This window comes from Suillus discolor (genome assembly GCF_016758755.1).
Source record: "Suillus discolor strain FC423 chromosome Unknown F5147scaffold_1, whole genome shotgun sequence".
NCBI classification, from domain to species: Eukaryota; Fungi; Basidiomycota; class Agaricomycetes; order Boletales; family Suillaceae; genus Suillus; species Suillus discolor.
The window spans coordinates 1,623,873-1,647,735 of NW_024541248.1; the positions used below are offsets into that span (position 1 = coordinate 1,623,873).

Here is a 23,863-nt window from a genome sequence, read left to right on the forward strand (position 1 = left end):
GACTCCTGGTAACGGAGTTTCTGGTCCCTGGACCCGTTCGGAGTACAGGTATATGCAAAAAATCACTGTCATTCTTGACCGGAAGTAAGTTTAGTCGCTCTTGTTGTTCGAACCGTCGATGTCTATGTCCCGCTTGTGTCACCTCGGCCTCCGAAACTTATACCACATCTTTCGGGCTTGCCTGGAAGTGATTCATCCTCACCGACATCTGGAAGTTGCTCTATGTCTCCTTTACCGATTCTGCTGCACCAGCATGGCTTTTCACAATACGACATACATATTGTTCCGAGTCTGAGATGCATTCGTGCGGATCCAGCCATAAATTATAAAAGATATGGCATCTGATGCTTTGCATTGGCGCCCAGGCTTGCATCAATCAGAGAGATAATACTTGAATGAGACCACACGTAGTCCAGGATCATCATGGTCTCTTATTTGCTCTCGCAAATTGCAATCCAGTCACGAAACAAGTGCTTACAAGCGGATACCTCGGATAACTGAAGACTACTGTTTCTTTTGCTAACTTCTCTGGGCTGCTGATTTTTTTCAGTATTGTGGATCATATTGCTGCTTTCTAGACATCGTAAAGAAATATTGAGGCCTAGGCAAAATTAATACTGCATGAAGGCAGAAGTGCCCTTTGATAGGCGGCCATGAAGCCGTGTTTGCATCTATTTAGACCAATCCACCTCGAAATTACCCGAGGTACACTGGAGTCGGTCAACTTCAAATCATTATTCCTCATGCCCCCGACCTCATCTCTGCGTGCGCTTCAAGTGAAAGTACCACGCCGCATAACAGGCAGGCGATTTGCATCCCATGGCCCACCACAATTCAACGAGCCTAGCGGTTTGCTTTTTGGCGAAAAGGTGATGTTTGTAACGTTTGTTCAGGACCTCTGGGAAGCTGACAAGATGAGTGCTTTAGCCCCCTGCACCAGGACAAAAGCGAGTGAAAGAGGAGTGGGAAAACATCTGGTATGTAGGGATGTTCGGGTCTATGGCAATGGCTGCAGTATTATTGTACTACAAGCCTGACACAAGGTGGGCGACGTATCTCTTCTGCTGAGCCAGCTCGTTCATCAGTCAACTTGGTCTATACAGCATACAAACGTGGGCCCTAAGGGAAGCCAAGGAACGTATGGAAGCTCGTGGAGAGAAATACAAATACGAACCATCATCATGAATTTCATCAACTACCTTACCATCTCATTCTGACAATCCATACTGGTACTCGAGATAGAATGCATTGCAAGAGCTGATGACGTCTAAACATCTATGATAATATAAGTAATAACAAAGGTATGGCAGTTGAGGCCAGGTCTTGTATTGTTGGTCAAACTTAGTCTCCTGCAGGCAGACCAAATAGAAGGTAGATAGTCACTCCTTCAGTATTATGATTTACGCTTCCCAAGTCGCTTTGTAGCGCTCGAGCGTGAGCAGTGCATTGATCTGTTACAATAAGCTGCTGTTAGAATCCTTACAGAAACGTGTGAACCACTCACTTCCTCGGGAGCAGAAAGTTTGATTTTACACAGCCAACCTGCAAGCCTCATGTTAATTACTCTGCTATAACTCAATCGGATGTGCAAAATATTACCTTTTTCTTCGGGAGAGCGGTTTAAGAGCCCAGGTTCAGAATTCAAGGCCTCGTTCACCTCAGTGACAATGCCAGATACTGGTGCATACTGTGTAAACGAACATTCATGAGCTATGGGCCAAAAAGCAATCAGTGTCTCTTAACTATATCCGAGGCTGCCTTGACGCTCTCAACTGCACCAATCTGGTCTACAAATGGGTTTTAGCGCGTTGTTCACCTGTTCACAGAAAACGGGTACCTACCGCCTTTTGAAACTTTCGTGCCTACGGCAGGAAGCTCCACGAACACAACATCTCCAAGACTCTCCTGCGCATGATGCGTTATAGACACAGCACCCAACCCAGTCTCATCGTCAAAAGCAACGACTTCGTGCTCCTCGGTGTACTTTTTTGCTAGTCGAGATTGTTAGATAAGGGTTCACTCGGCGGGTGGTGGGTTTCACTCACTAACGATAGTCCGACAACCGGGAATGCGCATGATATTCGAGGGACTTGTCCTCGCAGTCGTCAAGGACATCGTTCGCGCACGAGCAGCTTGTCTGATTGTAGAGAACATAATTAAGTTGCTGAGGCAAGCGAGCGTAAGGTAGTTGATGCAAGTGAGGGTGTGAGGTGTGAGACAAACAATCTTGGCATTGCATTTTAGAACCTTGAAACAACCGACGTTTACTTCAGGGATGACGGGTGACACCGGTGACGGACAGCCGTAGGGAAAATCGCCAATAGTGGCTTCAAGGCGGCCACATAGATAAACGACAGATGTAGTGCATAATGAACTCTGAGTCTACTTTTGAACATGATGCTGAGGGGGGATGCAACAACACTACAAGTGAAGAAAAGCAAGGATTACGACAGAATAGTATATAATAATCTAGTATCATTCATGCATACTCCAGGATCTTCGTGACGATACCAGTGCCGACTGTATCGTGGTCGTTCAGCTGGGACCTGATGGAGTGTATGAAATCAAAACTTACTTGTCTTGCCACCTTCACGAAGAGTAAAGCGGGAACCAGCCTCGGCGGCAACATCGTGGACCAGCTCACAAACCATCTCGACATTATCTCCGGGCATTACCTACAAAAAAAGTGTAAGCAATAGATCAGAAAACGGCATAGTGCATACCATTTTCTCCTCGGCGTCAGGAGTACCCTCGGCGAAAGTTAGAGCAACGGTGATATCAGCAGTCCGGAGGAAAAGCTGAGGACGATAGTTGCTCATGAATGGGGTGTAGCGACCACCTTCATCCTTAGTGAGGACGTAAATTTGAGCTTGGAACTTCTTAACAGCCTTCATCGAGCCTGGGGCAATGATAACCTGGCCACGGCGGACTTGTTCCCGTTTGACACCACGTAGGAGGCAACCCATGTTGTCGCCAGCTTCACCCTGAAAAATGGATAAAAATAAACATGACGCATATCACAAGACAGAGTGTCTCATACTCGGTCAAGTTCCTTGTGGAACATCTCTGCAAATTCATGAGAAATCCAAAAATTGATGATGCATTGGTATTGATCGTACCGATACCAGTCAACGTGGTTTTGAAAGTGTTGCCAAGACCAACGACCTCCACCTCAGCACCCTTAGTTGCAATACCACGCTCAACCTGTACAACAGGTGAGCTCAGAGGATACATGTTCCTAACGCGAAGCTCACTCGTCCAGTAGCAACAGTGCCACGGCCAGAAATCGAGAACACATCTTTGAGGGGAGCAAATATGTCAAAGCCCTGAGAACAATGATCTTGATATTACCTTCGATAGGCATCAAGAAAGGCTTCTCCAGGTCACCTATGAAAAAAGAAATCAGCTCTCCTAATGAAGAACCATATGTAAAAGAAACTGACGAGGGGGGACGTCAAGCCACTCATCACAAGCCTGGACAAGACTAAGGATCTTTTCCTTCCCTACGCTGTCATCCCGACCTTCCAAAGCGGCCAATGCTGAACCCATGATAATGGGAGTGTTTTCGCCGTCAAAGTTGTAAGTTGACAGTAGATCGCGCATCTCCATGTCAACAAGCTCGAGCATTTCTGGGTCTTGAATCATGTCAACCTTGTTGATAAAGACGACCAGTTTCTTAATGCCAACTTGGCGAGCAAGAAGTAAATGTTCACGGGTCTGAGGCATCTGACCATCCGTTGCCGATACGACAATAATGGCTCCGTCCATTTGTGCAGCACCAGTAATCATGTTCTTGATATCTATGAGGATTAGCTGTATAAAACTGGAGACGTATGTGAGCAAGGAAGGACAAACAGTCAGCGTGACCAGGACAGTCAATGTGTCCGTAGTGGCGCCCATCAGACTCATACTCGACATGCGCAGAGTTGATAGTGATTCCACGAGCCTTCTCCTCAGGCGCCTTGTCAATCTGCGAGTAGTCCGTGAACTTTGCAGCACCCTTGTCAGAGAGAACTTTGGTGATAGCTGCAGTCAGCGTTGTTTTGCCATGGTCAACGTGACCTAAAGATCAAACTAAGTTAAAGCGCGTTAAAATGCAAAAAAAAACATAGCCTTACCAATGGTGCCGATGTTCATGTGGGGCTTTTCGCGAGAGAATTTGCCAGCGGCTTCAGCATAACCACGTCGGTTGCCTGTTAGAATATCTCAGACACGAGTAAATTTGCTCCAATAAGCATGACCATACCCCAGCTTGCAGCGGAAGGCAGAAAAAAGCCAGACGTTGGTTTCCATGTTGAGCACCGGCAACGAGCATACAGTGAAGAAGCCCTCAGAGCTTGATAACCAGGAAACGTTAGACATGTAGAGAACACGAGGCAGAGCATGAGATACCTCTTGAAGAGCCAGCAAATTTGTTCGCTATTCCCCGCTGAGCTGCCAACCTAAACATACTTGTTGCAAAAGAATTCTGGTCCAACGTCCTGCAGGAAAATTGGAGACGATCGGAGAATGAATTCGGAGCGTAAGGAGTAGACTTTCCTAATCGGCATAGTATTCAAAGGCTTATAAGTTACTAGCACCATGGCAGACACTGATAGACGTGAACTCGTCCGTAATGCAGTTTCGTTCCTCTCAGAGTTTACGGTGTGCAAGTCATAAATTTCTTGAAGTGTACAACACTCATTGGTATATCAGACTCAACAAGCGCCGCTTGCCCAGCGTGTCCAATTCCTTGAAGCAAAAGGCCTCAGTGGACCAGAGATCGAGGAGGCAATGAAGCAGGCGGCGAGCCAGACTACGCGCTCGCAGCCTGCGGCACAGCCTCATAATAATTTCCAATCACCGTATGTAACATATGGGCCAGCCAGCTATCCTTCTCAGCAATGGGACTGGCGCGATTATTTCGTGCGTCGTTTCACTCTCCTTGTGGTGCAAGTTGTGACATAGTCACTATAGATAACTGCTGTGATATCAGGGTCAGTGGTGTATGGTGCCGTTTCGCTGTTCAAGGTGAACGACTTGAATCACTCCGTATTTCTTGCTTTTACCTTGGCCCTAGAAATATCTTCAACCACACCTTATTCCTCCAGCAGCGACTGCATATGAACAAGACCGCGATGGACTGACAGCACAATTTGATGCTGCAGAGGCTCTCTTGAAAGAAATTCAGGCAGAAACCGAAGCCGTCAAATCTGCGGTGTATGAACAAAATGAACGGGTGAACAAAGTCACCAAAGACGTTGAGTCGGTAGTGGTTGAAATGAGGGAGGGCGAGTCAAAGACGCGGGACGAGATGCGTGAAATTCGTGACGAAGTGGAAAATATCCGAGAGATGCTTCCCAAGGTAGGGCTCGCGATGTCGGTCATTTTCGCGTCTCTCATATTTCAACACAGATGATTGAGAAGAACAAAGAGTCTCAAAAGGAGTCTCTTTCTGAGCTGCAGCAAGAACTCAAATCCCTCAAGGCTCTGTTGCTTAGTCGCGGGTCTGCTCCACTGACGAGCTCTCCTTCGACACCAATACCCTTGTTGGCCAGTAGACCATCGATACCTTCATGGCAATTAGCTAGCTCGGCCCCGGTGCCATCTACTGCAGAGTCACTACCGAGCTCAACTTCACTGAATGGGTCGTTTACATCTCTCACCCAGTTGAATGGAAAGGAGAAGGAAGCAGAGACACTATCGAATGAATCTTCATCGTAAAATCATGTATACTATTTGTTCGTTTTATAGCAAGTTGTACTCTCAAACTTAAAATATGCAATTTGAACGTTTCCTTTGGCATGCTCACGTGGGAGACTTGTTCGAGAGCCGATCATTGTCCAGGACCAAGTGCGACGGCCACCACTACCTCTACAGTTAGGTTTGAGTACTTCTGGTATCCCTAATGTTTTCACAGTTTCGGCAGGCAGTGGAAAGCTTTGCGCAGCCGCAACCCCGTCGGTCTCAAGACCTCAACAACGATGATAACCATTTCAGAAGTGGTTCACCTGACGCGCAGTCTACGCGACAGTCGCAGTCCGCAAATCAACTCGCGGACGCTGCACTGATTAACATGCGCAGGTCATTTGCATCACAGCGCCCTGGGAGTCCGCGATCCTCTAGTCCTGTCTCTTCGTCTATCTCAAAGAGTAACAGTACGAGTGATCCTGGACTACGCAAATTTACTCTCGAAGAACGTCTACGCGCGTCATTCTCAGTTGGAGATGCATCTAATACTACATCGCCTGCTATATCTTCGAGAGCTTCGCCAGTTTCGAATACAGTTGTTGTCACGCAGCATCCACTCTCCCCCACATCTATTCCTCTGCCAGCCTCCCCTGCATTACTTCCAACAGCATCTCCTCCACCGCAAGTATTTGACACCCACCCCAGCGACCTCCCGGCAGATCCTTCACCATTGTCCCTCGCCGCAATTCACCTCCAAGATGCTAGTGAAGAAGGCCCTCATGCTACCTCAACAACAGAGGTTCTTCAAGCTGTAGTTCAGGTTCCACTGCCACCGAACGTAGAGGAGGCACCTGTGGCAGAATACCCTGTTAGTCCCCCAAAACCCGTATCAGCATCTATCGGGATAGAAGAAAATCTCCAGCTGCCTAATGATCTTCCCGCTGATACAGACACGGCACTTCCGTCAGAAGTCCACAGCTCGGATTCTGGAGACATCGATGGCAACGTCGATGTTCTCATTCACACAGACGTATCTGCTTCCTATGTAACAGAAGCTCGCGGTTCTGACTCTGGAGATATCGATGGCAACGCCGACGTTCCTATTCATACAGATGCATCTGCTTCGCATGTGTCAGAAGTTCAAGACTCGCAATCTGGAGACATTGATGGCACTACCGATGACCTCGTTCATACAGATGCATCTGCTTCTAATGTACCAGAAGTTCACAGCTCGGATTCGGGAGGCATCGATGGCAACGCCGATATTCCTATCCATACGGATTCATCTGCTTCGCATGTGTCAGAAATTCAAGACTCGAATTCTGGAGACATTGATGGAAACGCCGATATTCCCATTCAAATAGAAGTACTTACTTCAGACGGCGATGGCGATGGTGAAAAGACGGAACAACCTCCAGAAATCCCTCCTACTGTGCCTTCGTCAAAGTGCAGCGAAGCTGACGTAGAAGCTCTTCAAGAACGTCTAAGACTCGTTGAACAACGGTTTTCAGGTACGTTGTTGGTTGGACTGTACGTTGGGTACATGCTTACTCTTTCAAGATGTGTCGACATCTTTTAAAAAACTTCAGGCAGAACGGTCGGCTGTAGATGATGTCATTCGGGAATTGACTCCTCTGGAGGATGCTGATGATGCAACTGTACTACGTGACTATTTGTCTAACATGAATATGAAGACTGAGGTGACGTACCACAATGTTTGCTCGGTTCTAGCCTCTTAACCATTTAAGTAGCTCACACAAGATGAACTGCAGCGTCTCAACGGAAAACTGACACGTAATGAACTGTTCGTATCGCCATAAGAGAATGCTGACTTTCGTTAAAACAGGTCAAGAGGAACGTATCGAGGAGCTCAGAGATACTCACAGGCTTGAAACCAGGTCTCAGTTGGACCAGATTCACAAGCTTCGTCAACAGCTTAACGAAGCAGAAGCCCTCGTTGCAGCCTCTCAAACTTCAGCTTCTCTTATGGAAGAAGAAACAGGGAAGCAAACAGCCGAGATCGAACGACTTGCAGTCGAAGTTGCCAAAGCGAAAGAAGTAGCAAAAGAAGAGGAAGAGAAACGTGTCAAGGCAATTAGCCTCCTCAAGACTGTGCGTCAGAAGCTTGTCAAAGCTGAGAAGGATAGAGACGATGCGCTGAAAGAAATCGGGGAATCTAAGGAAAGGGACAGGCAGGAGCGAGACAAAGAGAGGCTTGAACGAGCAAGGCTACAGTCGGAAATCGACGCAGTCAATGCAGAGCGAGAGAAAGCGGTAACAGGCTTAAGGACCCAGTTCGACAAAGAGGTAGCTGCTGTCAAGGATCGCAGTGAGAAGGAGCTTTCTACCACCCGCGCACAATTTGAAGTTGAAATTGCAGCGCTGAAGGTTCGTATAGATGGTCGCAACTTCGTCAATGATCTAAGAAATTGCAATATAGATGTCGCATTCAACGGAATTGACTCTTAAGAAGTCACAGATCGCTACATTGGAAGCATCTGTCAATAATCTTTCTAGGGAGAATAGGACATTCTTTGAACAACTCCAGATTCGGCAGGCCGAGTTGGAATCCTCTCAGCACCACGTCGGGACCCTCCAGGGTCAACACACTGAACTACAGTTCCAGCTCAGGGAAGCACAGGATCGCCTTACTCTTCTCGCCGAGGAAATATCAGATCTTCGAGGGGAACAAGAAACGCGACCGCATGGGCCAGGCGCTCCACAGGAAGACGTTTCGCAGCTCATCTCCACGATGGAAGCCAAGTACGAGGCCAGATTAGCAGAAATCAAGAGGAACTTGGTCCTCGCAGAGAAGGAGCGGACAGAGAGCGAAGCGGACTGGAGTCGCAAGCTCTCCGATAAAAGTAGAGAAACGGACGAGTTGAAGACGATTCTGCAGTCTTCTGCGAAGTTACGGGAAGAGAAAGAGAGCACTACAGGGGTACTGAAAATTGAAATCGAGAAGCTAACAGCTGAGGTGCAGAATCACCAGCGTCATGCGTTGGAACTTCAGCTACAGGTTGACCGTATGAACAATTCCGAGGTATGGCTTGTGTACTATGCGCCAGAATGCTCTTTATGACAGGTGCCATACAGGCGTCGTTCCAGCTTCGCATCTCGGACGCTCAAGCAGAAGCCGAAGGTTACAAGAGCCAGCTTGAAAACCTGAAGGCTCATGAAGTACAGCTGCGTGGTCACATCAAGGTGATGACTATCCGAGCTCTTCACTCCTTTTGTCTCATAGCACTTGCAGACGCTCCGAGAAGAACTCCGCAAGGTGCAAAACTCAGCTGCTCTACTTGAGCGTCAGCGCAATCCAGGAGTGGGTTATTGGACCTCGCGGACCGAGAACACTGATTCTCGCGTGTCGGTATCGCCTGGCTCTGATCTTCCATTGCGAGCTGCATCTCCTAGACCAACATCGCCCGCCCCGTCCAAAGGCGATGAAGACATTAACCTGGAGTACCTTCGAAACGTGATATTGCAGTTTTTAGAACACAAGGAGATGAGAGTGAGTGCAGAACACCGAATATGTTCGTGCTAATAATCCATTGTTTCAGCCCAATCTCGTTCGCGTTTTGTCCATCATCTTGCGTTTTACACCACAAGAGACCCGGAGGCTGATAGCGAAAGTCTAGTGAGGAAATTATTGCAGTTATTCGATGAAGCTTTAGAAGGACGATATCTACGTTGCCGAGACGTATTATGTAGGATGCTCTTAGAACTTGTGAATCTCGCAGCTTCCTGTTGTGGTAACACCGCGCGACAACACATACTAGTAGCAACGCTCACAAACAACGTCAGTCACTGTGAAGGTCAGCCAATACTCTTTCACAAGGCCTTTGAGTGCGAGAAGATAACGCGCTTGTACTCTGGTGTCTCCATGCCTTCTCTGATTCGACGGTGTGCCCTAAGAGCTGACACATTTGATGACCGTCAAGTGCGCTAGCTTCGGGGTACTGGCCATTCGCAACCGCAGCTTCGGTGACAGAGACGAAACGAAATATGGGTCACGTGCCAATTACAATGATGCATGCAATAGTCATGGCATCGAGGGGGGAAGTGATCTGAGCTGCCGTTTCTCTGATACGCGGCAATCGTATAAGCGAGACGCACTGTTGAATACTGTTGTCTTGCAAAAACATTGAAGCAAGACCATCGAATAGACACACATCTGTTTGTGCAACTCGGCAGACATCACCACATCGGATCGTAGATGAGACACTGTGGCATGTGTTGAGAATTAAGCCACTTTCCATGAAACCGAGTATGCGGAGTTTCCAGAGCGCTTGAAGGACAAGCTACTAATACGAGTCACAGTGACAATGGAGATCCTCGTTTCGAGCAAAGTTAGCCGTTTGTAATAGCATAGCATATACATCATGATAGTCTAGCCTGGCAGTGACTCTCCAACAGCTGCATGAAATTTCTCCCTTTTTCGTCACTCAGTCAAGATGAAATAAGTATGTATAAGTAATGGTTAGAAGTTGAAACGTTGAAACTCAGTCACTTCCCTCCCCGCTGTATAGACTTCACACATGCACACCTGCAGGCGTTCAAGGTCATCACGTTCATCCGACACTTCCTACGATTCATCGGATGATGATACAATCGCACCTATACTCCCTCCTTCCATTCTTCGTGATCTGTCTTTTTATGTGAAGAGTGCAAAAGAAAGACCCGCGCCCTATAAGAGAGTCAGTCCCAACATCATAGAGCGTTTCTGCGGTGAGGAGTGTTCGGGATGCAATGGCTCCACGAGTCTCCTGGATAGTCCAAAAGTATGTCAATCTATGTATGTCGGATATTACTATTACTTATTGATATCGTTCCAGGACAAAGCTCGACTGGAACGTAGAATGCAGAGCCTATCTCCTGAGGCCCGTGCTCAGGCCGTAATTGCGATTGGAGCTAACGTTGAATGGAGACGCGCGCGTGCTGTCGCAGCAGCTTTACAAATCGACGCCATTGTGGAACACAAGAAGTTTATGTATTTGACTCTTGCGAGTGAAGCTACATCATATGCCAATGCTGTTTCGGAATCACTCGAAACTTCGATTGAGACGCTGGTTGACGGTACGCTCGACGAACTCGACGACCGCGAGAGATGTAGTGTTTCCGTCTATGAGCTTGAGGCGGCAGCGTTCACTAATGCTGACAAGGAGCTTGACGTAGCTGAGAGTTTGACATGTGCGTACTTCCATGTACCCGCAGACAATGTCATTGCTGGATCATCAGTTGCAAGCAGTGCACCTCATGGACGTAGACGCTAGTGCTCCGAGTTCAGACGAAGAGGTCAAGGTAGCCAAGATACTCGGAAATGGCGTCTAAGACATTCTCGTCACCGACAACGGAATCAACGAGTGATGAATCTATACCCGCCAAGAGTAGTTCGGGGTTTTGTTCAGGCGGCTGAGTCGTGACGATATATTGTATGCGATGAGTACTACCCTAGAGCGGACAAATGTTTGGAATACGATGACAGTCATGGGTGAAGCTCTCTCACCATTTGGTGTTTACTTGAGAGTTGGAAATAAAGGGCGCTTTTACATAACCTGGCCACATTCTTTTTGTCTCTGACATATGGCAATATATCAAATCCTATGGAGATGTGAACTGATGAGAATTACAAGAACTAATCATTTGGGCTGCCGCGTCGGCAACTCGCAAGTCATGGACCACAGGCTCCACAGCCACAAATTCCTCAGCTCGATCTGCTACTGAAGGTCGCGTAGGCTATCGTCCCTGCGCGTGAATCCTTACGCTGCTTTATTTCTACATTGACGCAGTATTCCGCTGAACACGTCGTGAAACAACAAAACAAACCAAGCAAATACTAAAGGGCGGCAACAGTAGTTCTCACCTGTAACATGTCACTCGCTGAGTTGACGAGGAATTCGTTTCAATGCGGGGTATCTCCGCAACAGGTGAGTAGTTTCTATCTGTAGTACTACATGCTATAATGGTGTACCGGAGCTTCTCAGTGGTTGGGATTATGCAGACTGCTTGTACAGCAACATCATGTCGGTGTCGACTTTAGCACCGCCATTAGCAGTATGTGGCCTGCATACTGATGATCCAGACTCTGCATTGAATACCTGTTGACCAGATACTATCCTTGAACTTTATCGCTTGTACCCCGCAGACCCTACTCTTCGCGAATACCTTCAACTTGCTCTGAGTGACGGATTACTCTCGAACGCGGTCTTCGTCTCCACATTTATACGCGCTGCTCGGGACCCAGAACTTCAGAATGGGTCTACCCTGGATATGCTTTGCCGCTTAGCTCTTAATACACATTACACATCGGGATCATCACCCGCAGGATCCATCATCCCCTTAGCGGACTCCCAGGTTTCTGTACTTTCCAAAGTACAAGATGCGCTGGCTCTTTTGCGGATTGCCCACTCTCTTCCCCCTTCTAACTTCCATCAGCTTATTATATCAGCTTCTGAACTCGCGATCCTGCTACTGTCGTGTGTCACTGACATGTCGCAGTTAACAGCCGCTCAAGCTATGATTTATCTCGGGGATGCGAATGATGTGCTGCAGTCGTTGCGCCTTTCGCAGGAACTCCGGCAGGTATTAGAGGGCTTCGTGTTATCTTTGAGCTTGCTCATGGGAGATGATGCAAAAGCTGTCAGAGATGCACAAATGTTGCACGCTATGCAGTTGACTATGGGAAAAAATGACGTCCATGGTGTCAATGGTGAAACTGATACCGTCACCTGTGGTCTGCTATTGCAAAGCCTTGTACGTATTTCAGGGCTGTAACTCGAGCACCACTCATCCTTTACAGGTGGCATGCCGTACCTGTGACTTTGGAGCGGGAAGTGATTTAGAAGCTGTTGCAGTATTGACAGGTACATTGCGGTGGACGTCATGGGCCCCGAATGTCTTTTGTACGCAGCTACTCGTGGCTGCTCTGACTTGCGTCGCTCAAAGCTCTGCTAAGGATGATCATGAATCTTCCTTTTCTCTATGGAAAGCGTTTGTGGTTGGTCGTGTAAGTTTTAGTGCAAGGCCACCGTGAGTATCATTACAGCTTACCACCAACTCATGATCTATAGCTTCCGCGGCTTCTATTTGCCCTCGAAAAAAGTCTTGAAGCTCATGGAACAACCGAGGCAGATTGGGTAAGCGAAATCTTTTTTGAAAGTCGTGAAGGCTTAGTATGAACTACGATTCTATCAGCGAGCTGCAATGCATGCTGCATTGTTATCATTATCTCAACGGTCTGATCTATTGGCACAATGTGACGCTGTAGCCCGACAAGGCAAAGGACCCGATTCCAGTCAGGATAATAACACATCGTATGTTTAATCGTTGTTCCGCGTCCTTCGTGCGAACATCTCATTCTGAAGGTATAGATCACTTATTCGCGAATTCATTCAACAACTTCTAGCTGTTGGGATTATCGAGTATGCATTTGCGGTCTCCATGGACCCCATGATGGTAAACGACCCCAGGACACGTTTACAGTCAGAAGCTTTTGATCATGGCTGTTCCATAGAAGTAAATTATCACACCATACTTTCCTTGCTGATGATGACGGGACCTGCAGACTTATCTAGATTCAAAACTCACTTTAGATTCAGATCCAGAAGACACTTCGTTACTGCTGGAGAAAATTCGCCAAGAACCTGGCAGCCACTACTATCTTGCTGCTGTGGTTCAGAAAGTAATTGCGAGGCCATTCATGATTGATCCCGTCCGTTAATCAGGCACTTTTCAGCGATTTACGTCACACTCTACGTCCCTGGATCTCGAACACTTGAGTCACCTAACGCGGACATTGTACCACCATGATTTCGCCTTAGATATACTATCACTGCATCTCAAGATCTCAAACTTGATTTGTAATGCACTGGAGATAATCTCGGAGTATGATTGCGAAACAGTTGGTATGTTCGCCACCGAAGCTTACAACATTCGTGCTAACAACGACTCATAGGTGATCCACAAACTGCAGTGAGCCATTTGGGCGATATAGTTCTATTTGCAGAGATGGTCTTGGCAAAATTCCGGGTATGTTTTTTATCATCGGAATACGATTGTTCCTTGACATTCTTTGTCAAGATCTCATCGCCAATCATCAAAGACGGAAAGATGTACCGCACAGAACTTCTCCGATGCACTTCGAGAGTTTATCAGTTGGATGAATTAAGCCTAGAACACAAATCCGCATTTGCCACTTGGTACAAGGCGATTTTTGATAGCAATAGCGAAGGGATTGACGACGCCTTACTCCGGTAATGTGTTCCCGCCGTTGCAATGAAATTTGTTCCTCATTTCCCTGTAGTACAACAAAACCCCAAATTCTCCTGCAAATCTCCGCCACACTATTCTCGCAGGCTGCCCTGGCTCGTCAAGAAAGCCGACTTGATAACGACACGCTGCAGACCGGTATGTCATACTTCCTTGGACCGTTGCTCCGGTGGACACTCGTTGGCGTGATCCATGCTATGTTATTTGAAATTGGGCAAAGAGCGTAAGTGCAATACCAGTATCAAATGAACTCATCGTCGACACATTCTCGCTGCAGGCTTATAGCTCCCCTTCACCTCGCGATCGTACAAACTATTTTATGCTCTCCCCATTGTCCCATCGTTGTCCGCCGTCTCTGTAGTCCGAGCTGTCTCAGACTATTATCTAGTAGACGGATCCAAGCTTTCCCCCAGAGTCCAGTTCTGGACATCAGCGTTATACGAGCCACGTGCTTCCAAACCCTCGGAGTCAACAAAGACCGTGAGTAACAAGTTCGAAACAATCATTTCCTCCTGCCAGCTAAATTGATCATCTGACACAGCATCTTGCAAGGCGTTGGAGGATCATCAGATCAGCCCTGCCACCAGATGGATGGACTTCCCAAAACAAGAGATCCACGAGGCACTCGCGTTAGCTCGGCGCCACAAGGCTCCTCGCATTGACGTTACACGGTGTCTTTCCGCCACTTCACCCTCTAAATTCCTTAATCTGCTCTGGTCAGAGCTCAGTGTCGCTTCCAGTCTAGGGGAGATGGAAACCTGCAGGCGCCTAGCGACATTCGTTTTAGCCATGCCGCGTCAGCTATCATCGGCGCCACCCCTCCTTCCGATATTTATGTACAACGTTCTCCCCTACCTTATCACCACCATAGACCAACAGCAGGCAACAGAAAAGGGTATGAACACGCAGCTCCTGGTGACAATCATTTCATCCGCCCTGACCGCCGCACTACACATCGAATGGGCGGTGCAAACAGTATGTGAAGAGCAGCGCTTTGTACTTGGTCAACCAAGTGCCGCTGTCGCAAGGCGGCTTGCAGCTGACCTCCGAGCGCAGAAGCGCGGTTCATCTACTAGTGCAACTATTTTGCAGCGTCTGGGATCATCCCCTGCTTTCGTCACCAATTTTCCTGTGTTTGTGATGTAAAAAGCTGTAATAATGTAGACGAAACTTCATGATAATCTATCTTGCGAAAATCTAATTACGCCTTGCCGTCTAGCTTCTACACGACCATGCATTACATACTCGCCAGAACCAATTCCGCGCACACCAGTGGCGTGCAATATCACGATATATACAAGGGTCTGAAACACATAAATAGTCATGTTACTGGTGCTACACGCATGGGTAAACGTTTTTTTAAACGCTTGGTACGGGCGGAGCTGGCAGCACAGGGTAAGTGTAAGCGATAGTATGACAGATAGATGGAGGACTCACGGCAGCAAGCGTTTTCTACCGGATCACAGTTTTGATCCGCTGGACACAGTATCAAACACGATGAGTCCATGGATGACTTAAGGGTAATCAGCCAAATGGGGATAAGTATAATCGACGCAGGGCACCCACCCTAAGTTGGTCTTCTGGAAACATGTTTGGGTTGCGAGTATGGTACTCGGGTTGAATAGTACTAGAATGTATGCCGTGGTAATGAAGAGCTTTTCTAATTTCTGCTGCAACAGGCATGAAGTCATGGTTTCGTGATGCCATCACGTGTACCGAGGCGACGATTTTGGATTCTGAGAGTTGCCACACATGCAATTCATGCACGGAAAGAACCCCATCTACATTCAGAATGGATTCCCGGACCTCGTCCAGGGATATAGCCGGCGGTACGCCTTGGAGGAGAATGAAAGACGCACTCTCGACTGAGACAGATGAGTTGATGCCAATGATACAGGTAGGAAAATCCACACACCCAAAGGCAGAGCAGACGAAAAGATAATGGCCGTGATCACAAGACTAATGATAGGGTCGAAGTAAAATTTATATTTCCATTCCGTAAGCCAGATGATCAAGCCGGTAGCGATGACTCCAACATTCCCTAGGGCATCGCCTAACACATGCAATACCAGGGCGCGCATATTCATAGAGCCATGCGCGTGACCATGATGGTGGACTGTGTTACTCTTGGAAGACGGCGCTTCGGTTATTCCGGATCCGAGGAGTGGGAGGCGCTCGTCGAACACGTGGCTGGAGGTGCTTAATCGCCTCGTGTGCGGAGAAGGGGATGCTATGTCCTGAGCAGCTTGCACGACGGACGCACGCGTCGCAATGGGGTGACCATACATCGAGGAATAGGAGTCAGAGCGCTCATGGCTACTAGGCCCTCCAGGTATCTTTCTCGGGGAGGTGACGTCATCATTTACAACTTGTTCTAACTCAGATATGCTCGAGGAACGTGTTGGGGCCGGAGAGGTCTTATGGTCATGACTATGTTCTAGACATAGCGTGGTAATGTCTGAGCAGCAATCAGCATGGTGATGACATCAAAACTGACCATGGAAGAGGAAGAGGCCAACAATATTAGACGCCAGACCGAAGGACCCTACGATCACAATCAAACGAGGATTGGAAATTTCTGCGGGAGCGAATGGTGAGAAAATGTTTCTGGATGACATGGGGAGTCACCCACCTGGAGTGCTGAAAAAACGCTCCAAGGCTTCCATCGTAATAGAGAAGCAAAGCGCAAGGAGAAAAACCCCATTGACAAGAGCAGCGAGAATTTCAGCTCTGTGCCACCCATAAGAATATCTAGAATCGTTGGCACTTTTTTGTGACAACTCAAAGACAAAAGAGAGGTTATGAATTATTCAATGGCCTGAAACGATTGGCATCATACCTTAATGGCGTAGAGAGCAACCACAAGGCTTATCACATCGCTGTTGAGAGAATTTAGCTACATGGCAGAGTAAGTTGAAGGAATCCAAACTTCAGCATGTGGAAACTGTCGGCGACAAGGGCAAGTGAACCAACAGCATAACCTGCGATTCTCTTAGGAGGATCCTGGTGTAAGACTACAGAATGTCAACTTACCTGCAATGAGCTCGATGAAGAAGAATATAACGTCAATAATAAGCAACAGCGTTATTCTCCCTGAGCGAGACATCCCGAAGACGGACATCGAGTGGTAAGTTGTAGAGGCTGGCACTAAGTAATGCCTACTAAGCCGTTCACCGCGGCGGAACAACTCACCACCGCTGCTTACGTAAACTCATTTTATGCAACATTTTTCGGCTGCCGTCGACCATCGTTTGAAGCAAAGACTACAGTAGCATCTCGGTCCAAATCATAGACCATCAGAATCGTTTACATAGGAAACCAAAATGGCCGCTCCATCGATGGCTGCAGCTCTGGCTGCCTCACTTCCCGCCCCTCAGGCCGCACCAACACCTGCAGCCCCCACGTATGAAGCCATCCCTGCATCCATGTCCAAGGCGATCGACATCGAGGCTGAAATACCTCTTACATGCGTCCAGCTTGATGGAATAGTGCGTAATTTTGTGGATCCCCTCTCCCTTATGTCCCCATCACTTACCTATGGACGGTTCTACTACTTCTACTTTTTAAAGTTGCCCGTTGAACTTCTATTTATGCTATACTGACTTTTGAATCGCAGGTTATTACCAAAATTTTGAAACACAGTCGCGAGGCGTTCTCAACAACCGCGCATGGGCTTCTGTTAGGCCTTGATCTTGATGGCATCCTCGAGGTGTCCAACTCGTTTGCATTACCGAATCATCACAATGACGACGATGAAAAGGCGACAAAATCTATTGGTGGGTCCCCCGTTATTATCTCCACGGATCGTAAACACTAATAAAACGTTGTTGATGGTAGCCCGCTACCAGCAATCCATGCTGCGATCGCTAAAAGAGGTTCAAGGAGACGACAACGTCGTAGGGTTTTACCAAGCAACCTCGCTTGGTGCTTTCTTCAATCAATCACTGATAGATACACAAGCAATCCACCAAGATAGGCTTAGACATGGCGGTGTTGTTATTGTTCATGGTAATGTCACGTGGCTCGACATGCAGACGCCACATGCTGACAGCAAGGTTAGATATCTCACAGACGGCACGCGGAAATGCATCGTTCCGTGCATTCAAGCTGACGCCAGCATTCATGGATGCCTACAGAAGAGCTAATTTTAGTACAGCCGGGTATGTTTTCTCGTTTTGATCACGCTCCTCGATCGATTTAACTGAGTGAGATTTATAGGTTGATTAGCCATCGATTAACTTTTGCTTCCATACTTGAAGAGATCCCGTTAAGAGTTAGGACAAATGCGCTTCTGAGTTCGTATTTGAACACGCTTGCGATTCCCTCGACTTCAACGTTTTCGGATGCTCATCCGGGGGTGGCAACGACGTCAGCGTTACCTCCGTCCTATTCAGTGCTTGATATAGGCAATGTGGGACTGACGAAGAATCTGGAACAAGTCGCCGAAGCGATCGATAATTACCGGACAGAAGAAGGCAATGTCGCGTATTTGTCGAGGCAAATCGCACGGGAGAAGCTTCGCGCGGAGACGTATGTTGCGAAACGGAAAGAGGAGAATGCGCGGCGGGTGGCGCAGGGATTGAACGCCCTGCCCGAAGAAGATGTAAGCAGGTTGTTCAGGATCCCGCCTGAGCCGAGCCGGTTGGAGAGCATGCTCTTACTAGGACAGGTGGATGCTTACGCGAAGAGTCTCGAGAGCATTGCAGGTGCGGGGTTAGTGAAGATGTATGCAGCCAAAGCTAGCTCTGGTGTATAAATTTCCTTGTATTATACAGGGGCTAGACCAATAATGGATTAGCGTTTGAGAACAATGCGAGGTTACATGCCATTGTTTAGGGCATTACAAGCGTGACCTGTCGTTGTTGGTACCTGTCAAAAAATAGGGTGATTGTGACCGCAGCCAATAAATTTGGTGGATACCGGAAAAAAATACATAACCTTTTTGTTAAAATGATTACTTAATATAATTTGTGGGATGTATATTAACTGAGGTGCTTCCTTCGTCTTTTACACATTATCTTGGTGTTTGACTTGCTTCTTCTTCATCGTTCTTTCCCTGGTTGTCGGCTGTCTTTTCTTGTCCACAATCTTTATTTTTTAATAGCTGGTACTGCTACTATAAAGTCACCCGTCGATCCTTTTAGTCGAACCAGCAAGAGTCTTCTCCCCCGCTCATTACAATGGCCCCCATCACGAAGTGCCTTGCTTTTCTCTCCCTTGTACTTTCGGCTGCTGCCCTCACTTCCCCTCACATCTCCAATGATGTTTTTAACCACCGCCGCGCTCTCACTCATGTCAACGTGCAGGCAGTCACTGGTGGTCAAGTCGATACTCCGTCAGCTCCCACACGCAAACGTTCTCTGAACAAACGCTGCGCACCTAAACCATCTGGTAACTCCACTGTATCTTCTTCGCCATCGACCTCCCCGTCTGCTGTTGCTACAAGCGCCCCGGTTAACGTTGCTCAATCACCTGTTGTCACCTCTTCCCACTCCTCTTCCCATTCCTCGTCTGCTTCGGAGCCAACCCAGGAAGCTTCCAGTCCTACTCCCACTCCTACGCCCACACCCACACCCACGCCCACACCTTCCCCAAGTACCACCAGCAAGGCTGCGCAGACTACTTCTGCATCCAGTGGTGGTGCACCAGGTGGCTTCCTAAGCGGCATTAATGCTGGGCAGGGTAAGTTTTTCATCATCATTGTCCGGTCCTCGGCTCATTTTTCATGGTAGGCACATACTACGCGACTGGTCTTGGAGCGTGTGGTATCACAAACACCGACAGTGATCACATCGCTGCTGTCTCGCACTTGTTGTTCGATGCCTACCCGTAAGTATTATACTCTCTGTTCCTAGCCGAGGTCTTATTCTGGTGAACTAGTGGCTATAATGGTGTGAACCCTAACGACAACCCTCTCTGCGGCCAGCAAGTCACTGCTACCTGTAAGCCTCTTCTGTCTCTTAACGATCATGTTTTGACTTTATCTTCAGACCAGGGCAAGAGTGTGACAGTCACCATCACTGACCGGTGCACGGGCTGTCAGCTTAAAGACCTTGATTTCTCGCCCTCTGCATTCAGCGAACTTGCGAATGAGTCGTTGGGACGTATTGACATCGACTGGTCATGGAGCTAAACATCTCGCTCCCGTTACGCCTTCATGCTTTCGCGCCGAATGGCCATCACGTCTTCTATGTTTTATTCGTTATTCTTGCGGTCAAATATGCTTCAAGGTATATATTTTTCGATTGCTTTCGCGCCAGTCGCCTTTCTGCTAGCAGAGAGCTTGGGATCGCTATCGATTTTACTCATTCCCGTATACCCACACACACGTGCTATGTACTTGTGATCACTGGATGATTCCTATTTACGTAGTTGATGGGTTGGAATGAGCAGTTGCTGCTTGCTTGGGTCTTGCAGCGCTTTTCTTCTTGATAGGCTTAGCTTTGGTTTAGGTCTTATTATTGTGCAGTTTGTAACATAAAGTGGAATATAGATGCCTGCTATGTAACATGTACATCCCGTTGTTGAATGACTCGTCGCAAGTATACGCCATCCTATCATACGGCATCCGAAATCAGTCGCCATCGATTTTCGCATCCGCACTGCCGTTAGGCTACATTTTGACACTCCAAGTCAAAGCGAACAGTAGTCATGCCCGATACTTCTGCCCTCGGTCCTAGAATCGAGGAATCAGATTAATCGAATATGATCTTTCATTTCCGCGTCGCTGCCGTTATCCAAGCATTGTAATTACCACATGAACGTAGGTAATATGATTGGTCCATTCGGTAAAGTCTGGCTGAAAGGCTGTGACTGACAGGCTCCCTTGAAAAAACGTTGCAAAGACACCGAATCACGCCAACGGGAAGGCGCAGTATCCCCGCGGTTTCAAACGATGTTATGGCCCTATGGGTAGTAGTCTGATCATGTGATGTAAAAAAACCACTGTAGGCCGAAGGCAAATATAGCCGCATTGCAGGTCTCACGACAGCCCTGTTGCTGTCATAAGTTGCTGCCAATAGCCTTCTTCGGGGGTACCTGATACTGCACTACCCACTGCGTTCATAAGATTCTCTCTCTCCTCTCCCTCCGATCTCGTTGAGACTGAGAGAATCGTAACTACAAGGTCCACTGCTAACCTTCGGATAAGTAGTGAAGAAGTAGGGATTTTGGTGAACGGGCCAGGAAGCCGACCGCGAACAGGATGCGTGATCATGAAAAAGGGCGTGAGGCGGGTTTGCAATCCGATGATTTCCTATAAACACACAAAGGAACGGGATCATATGTTCGTCAATTGCCCGTCGTTCCGATCAAGGACGCACCTCATGTTTGATCATGATGGAGCCACGTTGGAGAAGACGTAACAATGATTTGATGACTATCTGAAACCAGGACGGTCAGCTGAAAAAATGGCAATAAGCTCGACTAAAAAAATTACCTCGGAAGTAGCCAGGTTGTGAGGACCTATCTCCCAAAGCGTCTTTGGGAGGTGCAATATCCATTCTCGGAATTTTTCCTGCTCCCCTGTATTGCGCACATCGAAATGTCCGCAATAGTCTGACTCTGTTTCGAGCTTGGAGTGATGTCACCCATTCATTTCATTAGAGGGGGGTGAGGGAAAACACATACCAAAAGAATCCGAGCTATAAACTCCACAGTGAGCGCCTTGACAGCAGACTTCGATGTCGTCCTAATCGCTTGATCAAGCATCGCGGATAATACGGTGTCTGTGGGGGCCTCGCCTTGACTCCGCGTGTGGCTCTCCTTCGGCTGGTTTAGAAGAGCCCATATCGTGGGTAGCAGCGCGATATACATCGTCGGGATTAGCGGCCTTGAAATCTGTGCCCCAGAGTGGTCTTCCCCTCGCAGAAGACTAGTGACGTATGTTCTGACCAGGCCGGCTTGTAAGGTTAACTTGCCCTCATATTTGACATGAGAAAAAAAAGCGTTTGATCGAGAAGTTGGAAAGCGGGCTTTGCGTGAAATATCTCCTGATGGTCGGCGGAAGGATACGAGAACCAATAGTGCTGTGAGCTCGCAGTAGATTATATTCAGATCTTGGAATGCATGTTCCACCTGATTGCAATCAGCTGGGGAATCTTTATCCCAGATTGACAAATCATTACCTTGAAATCTCGGCGCGCAGGCCTGAACGGAAAGTACCCTGTCATATAACCAAGCAAGGTACTTAGCTCGTCGCAAAGGTTTTCCTCCTCGGCGTGGCTTAAGGAGAACCTGTCTTGCAATATCGATCCATAGAGCGTCTTCATGATTCGCGCCGTCACGGTAAGAAGGTTGAGCTCTGCTTCAGGAGGATTCGCGCTAGGTGAAAAGACAATGGGAGCGCAATCAAGATACGAAGCTAGTAAAGTCGAGTACAGCGTTCGAGCCAGGTGCTATGGATCATGTGGCGTTGATGGAAGACTAGACGATGAAAATAATCGGTGACGCACGATGAGAGAGGAAGTATTACTATTTAGATGAGTCAATGATTCAGTTTGAGCAAGTGATAGATCAGAAAGGTCATTTAAAGACCAAGCCGTGGCTAATGGGCCAGTTGCGAAGTTCGGCATACATATAAAGTCATCGTGAGGGTGCTCGGCGTCCAGCTGAGGTTGACGATCAACCGACTCGGGTCGGAATAATCGTTGATAAGCAATGAATGGCCGAGTAGAGCGGAAAGAAGGAGCGAGGAACCATGTTGGTAATGGGACTGCGGCCGGGTCCAGGTTAGAAGTTGCATGGTTTGACAGTCGCAGTTGTTGTGATACCGCATGAGTGAGAAATGCCGAAAGTGACTTCAGTACGATGAGCTTCGACTGCAATGCATGTCAGTATTGATCCTGTAGCATGCTTGATGGTTTAGCCATACCTGCGATGAAAGAACTACACTAGCAGTCGATGTTGCCTTTAATTCACCTTTGTGGGATGAGAAGTCACATGAGTTTGCAAAGCGTTGTAACCCCTACCTTCGGTATCACCATATTTGGTTCCTGCGCTCAATATCCCTAAGTATCCCTCTAAAACTCTTTTGCCGTGTCCAGAGTTTCCTTGGGTCCAGCCATCGACCACGCTTTCTGGAACTATCTCAAGAAACAAGTCTAAGAATCGCACGGCATCGATCCTGATTTCTGGGTAGATATGGGTCTGGGCTGATGTAGTGAAAAGAATGAGCAGTGGAACATGAGGAATCAGATCCTCCTGCATAAAAACAGCTTAAACATTTGAGTGATCACGATAAGTCATGTAGTACATCACCTTCGAAACAAGAGGTAGCAGCCAACTCAAAAATGAAAGCAGTGTCTTTCGAACGCCTGCATCCTGTAGATACTTAAATATTTCATTTCCATGAACGCGTCACTGGACAAACCTCATCTCCAATCAAGCGGACACAAGCACCTAGTAGTATGGTCATTGAGGATTCTACAATGTCAGGATGCAATTCAAACAACTCCCGGAAGCTTAAGATGGCATCTGTGAATTCAATAAGCTTTTGTCGTTGCGAACGAATGACACATACCTTTCCGGGTATTTGCATTGTAGTGTTTCATGAGCGAAACGAGGTCATCAAATGACTGTTTCCTCCTGGTAGTAGGAAGTGTAACATCCTTCTCTATAGCAATACTCTGGGTGGGAAGTACAATGCCTTGAACCATAAGATACATCCCGGCCCACAAATGCAACCGAATCAAATACTCACTACGAGCTTTGAATGAAGTATCCACCGCATTGATTGGTAGCTGCTTGCCTTTACCAAGTTTCAATTTGGCTTTCTGTTTGTCAAGTTTAAAAAATAGAAAGGGTCGGGCGAGTGAAAACTCACCGAGAAGTCGACTGCTTTCTCTTTCTTCTTTTTGGAGCTCTTTGGCATGATGTCGAATAGCGAGAATGGATGAAAACGCGCTTGATCTTTGCTCCAAAATTC

At 47.6% G+C, this 23,863-nt stretch overlaps 10 protein-coding genes across 10 annotated transcripts; 6 read left to right on the forward strand and 4 right to left on the reverse strand.

Annotated features, from left to right (window-relative positions):
• The first annotated feature begins 658 nt into the window (after positions 1–658).
• F5147DRAFT_663905 (ESSS subunit of NADH:ubiquinone oxidoreductase-domain-containing protein) lies at positions 659–1,273 on the forward strand. The gene is made up of 3 exons (XM_041434943.1): positions 659–869; positions 928–1,043; positions 1,104–1,273. Exons 1-3 carry the CDS (start codon positions 744–746, stop codon positions 1,183–1,185), a joined length of 324 nt encoding a protein of 107 aa, XP_041300359.1. The 5' UTR covers positions 659–743; the 3' UTR covers positions 1,186–1,273.
• On the reverse strand, positions 1,274–4,495 carry F5147DRAFT_832136 (elongation factor Tu GTP binding domain-containing protein). The gene is made up of 19 exons (XM_041443796.1): positions 4,393–4,495; positions 4,247–4,336; positions 4,119–4,193; positions 3,856–4,062; positions 3,444–3,800; positions 3,352–3,387; positions 3,255–3,298; positions 3,120–3,204; positions 3,041–3,066; positions 2,724–2,984; positions 2,576–2,675; positions 2,490–2,520; positions 2,301–2,421; positions 2,046–2,247; positions 1,842–1,991; positions 1,744–1,787; positions 1,600–1,687; positions 1,505–1,542; positions 1,274–1,451 (listed from the first exon to the last, which is right to left on the reverse strand). The coding sequence occupies exons 1-19, from the start codon at positions 4,448–4,450 to the stop codon at positions 1,401–1,403; spliced, it is 2,064 nt and encodes a 687-aa protein (XP_041300360.1). The 5' UTR covers positions 4,451–4,495; the 3' UTR covers positions 1,274–1,400.
• An 86-nt stretch (positions 4,496–4,581) lies between these two features.
• On the forward strand, positions 4,582–9,308 carry F5147DRAFT_562956 (uncharacterized protein; the record flags this gene model as incomplete). The annotated part of the gene is made up of 14 exons (XM_041430648.1): positions 4,582–4,644; positions 4,696–4,905; positions 4,957–5,010; positions 5,060–5,344; positions 5,395–5,627; positions 6,145–6,542; positions 6,810–7,181; positions 7,231–7,370; positions 7,422–7,464; positions 7,517–8,058; positions 8,111–8,713; positions 8,767–8,874; positions 8,924–9,181; positions 9,231–9,308. The coding sequence occupies 14 exons, from the start codon at positions 4,582–4,584 to the stop codon at positions 9,306–9,308; spliced, it is 3,387 nt and encodes a 1,128-aa protein (XP_041300361.1).
• A 372-nt stretch (positions 9,309–9,680) lies between these two features.
• F5147DRAFT_563483 (uncharacterized protein) lies at positions 9,681–9,947 on the reverse strand (the record flags this gene model as incomplete). The annotated part of the gene is made up of 1 exon (XM_041430677.1): positions 9,681–9,947. A coding segment is annotated over one exon (267 nt), but the record flags the coding sequence as incomplete, so codon positions are not given.
• A 214-nt stretch (positions 9,948–10,161) lies between these two features.
• On the forward strand, positions 10,162–11,201 carry F5147DRAFT_663918 (uncharacterized protein). The gene is made up of 4 exons (XM_041434944.1): positions 10,162–10,451; positions 10,506–10,997; positions 11,053–11,121; positions 11,177–11,201. Exons 1-2 carry the CDS (start codon positions 10,209–10,211, stop codon positions 10,941–10,943), a joined length of 681 nt encoding a protein of 226 aa, XP_041300363.1. The 5' UTR covers positions 10,162–10,208; the 3' UTR covers positions 10,944–10,997; positions 11,053–11,121; positions 11,177–11,201.
• A 176-nt stretch (positions 11,202–11,377) lies between these two features.
• On the forward strand, positions 11,378–15,075 carry F5147DRAFT_601446 (mediator complex subunit Med5-domain-containing protein; the record flags this gene model as incomplete). The annotated part of the gene is made up of 14 exons (XM_041432234.1): positions 11,378–11,597; positions 11,655–11,724; positions 11,780–12,423; positions 12,470–12,676; positions 12,741–12,806; positions 12,865–12,983; positions 13,041–13,185; positions 13,235–13,351; positions 13,406–13,574; positions 13,625–13,698; positions 13,750–13,922; positions 13,973–14,161; positions 14,216–14,418; positions 14,480–15,075. Coding segments are annotated over exons 1-14 (2,829 nt in total), but the record flags the coding sequence as incomplete, so codon positions are not given.
• Positions 15,072–17,111, reverse strand: F5147DRAFT_663925 (cation efflux protein). The gene is made up of 9 exons (XM_041434945.1): positions 16,972–17,111; positions 16,868–16,919; positions 16,778–16,817; positions 16,571–16,718; positions 16,436–16,516; positions 15,854–16,375; positions 15,505–15,803; positions 15,376–15,451; positions 15,072–15,320 (listed from the first exon to the last, which is right to left on the reverse strand). Exons 1-9 carry the CDS (start codon positions 17,057–17,059, stop codon positions 15,298–15,300), a joined length of 1,329 nt encoding a protein of 442 aa, XP_041300365.1. The 5' UTR covers positions 17,060–17,111; the 3' UTR covers positions 15,072–15,297.
• An 83-nt stretch (positions 17,112–17,194) lies between these two features.
• Positions 17,195–18,749, forward strand: F5147DRAFT_663929 (translation initiation factor 3 subunit 3). Its single transcript, XM_041434946.1, has 5 exons — positions 17,195–17,426; positions 17,555–17,714; positions 17,776–17,946; positions 17,999–18,098; positions 18,157–18,749. Exons 1-5 carry the CDS (start codon positions 17,262–17,264, stop codon positions 18,692–18,694), a joined length of 1,134 nt encoding a protein of 377 aa, XP_041300366.1. The 5' UTR covers positions 17,195–17,261; the 3' UTR covers positions 18,695–18,749.
• A 210-nt stretch (positions 18,750–18,959) lies between these two features.
• Positions 18,960–20,484, forward strand: F5147DRAFT_663931 (RlpA-like double-psi beta-barrel-protein domain-containing protein-containing protein). Its single transcript, XM_041434947.1, has 4 exons — positions 18,960–19,620; positions 19,671–19,767; positions 19,819–19,880; positions 19,929–20,484. Exons 1-4 carry the CDS (start codon positions 19,119–19,121, stop codon positions 20,069–20,071), a joined length of 804 nt encoding a protein of 267 aa, XP_041300367.1. The 5' UTR covers positions 18,960–19,118; the 3' UTR covers positions 20,072–20,484.
• Positions 20,485–23,817, reverse strand: F5147DRAFT_663935 (uncharacterized protein). The gene is made up of 13 exons (XM_041434948.1): positions 23,762–23,817; positions 23,639–23,711; positions 23,459–23,584; positions 23,309–23,412; positions 23,197–23,259; positions 22,908–23,139; positions 22,811–22,857; positions 22,392–22,757; positions 22,065–22,334; positions 21,568–22,014; positions 21,377–21,511; positions 21,261–21,320; positions 20,485–21,193 (listed from the first exon to the last, which is right to left on the reverse strand). The coding sequence occupies exons 1-13, from the start codon at positions 23,807–23,809 to the stop codon at positions 20,921–20,923; spliced, it is 2,244 nt and encodes a 747-aa protein (XP_041300368.1). The 5' UTR covers positions 23,810–23,817; the 3' UTR covers positions 20,485–20,920.
• Positions 23,818–23,863: the final 46 nt, after the last annotated feature.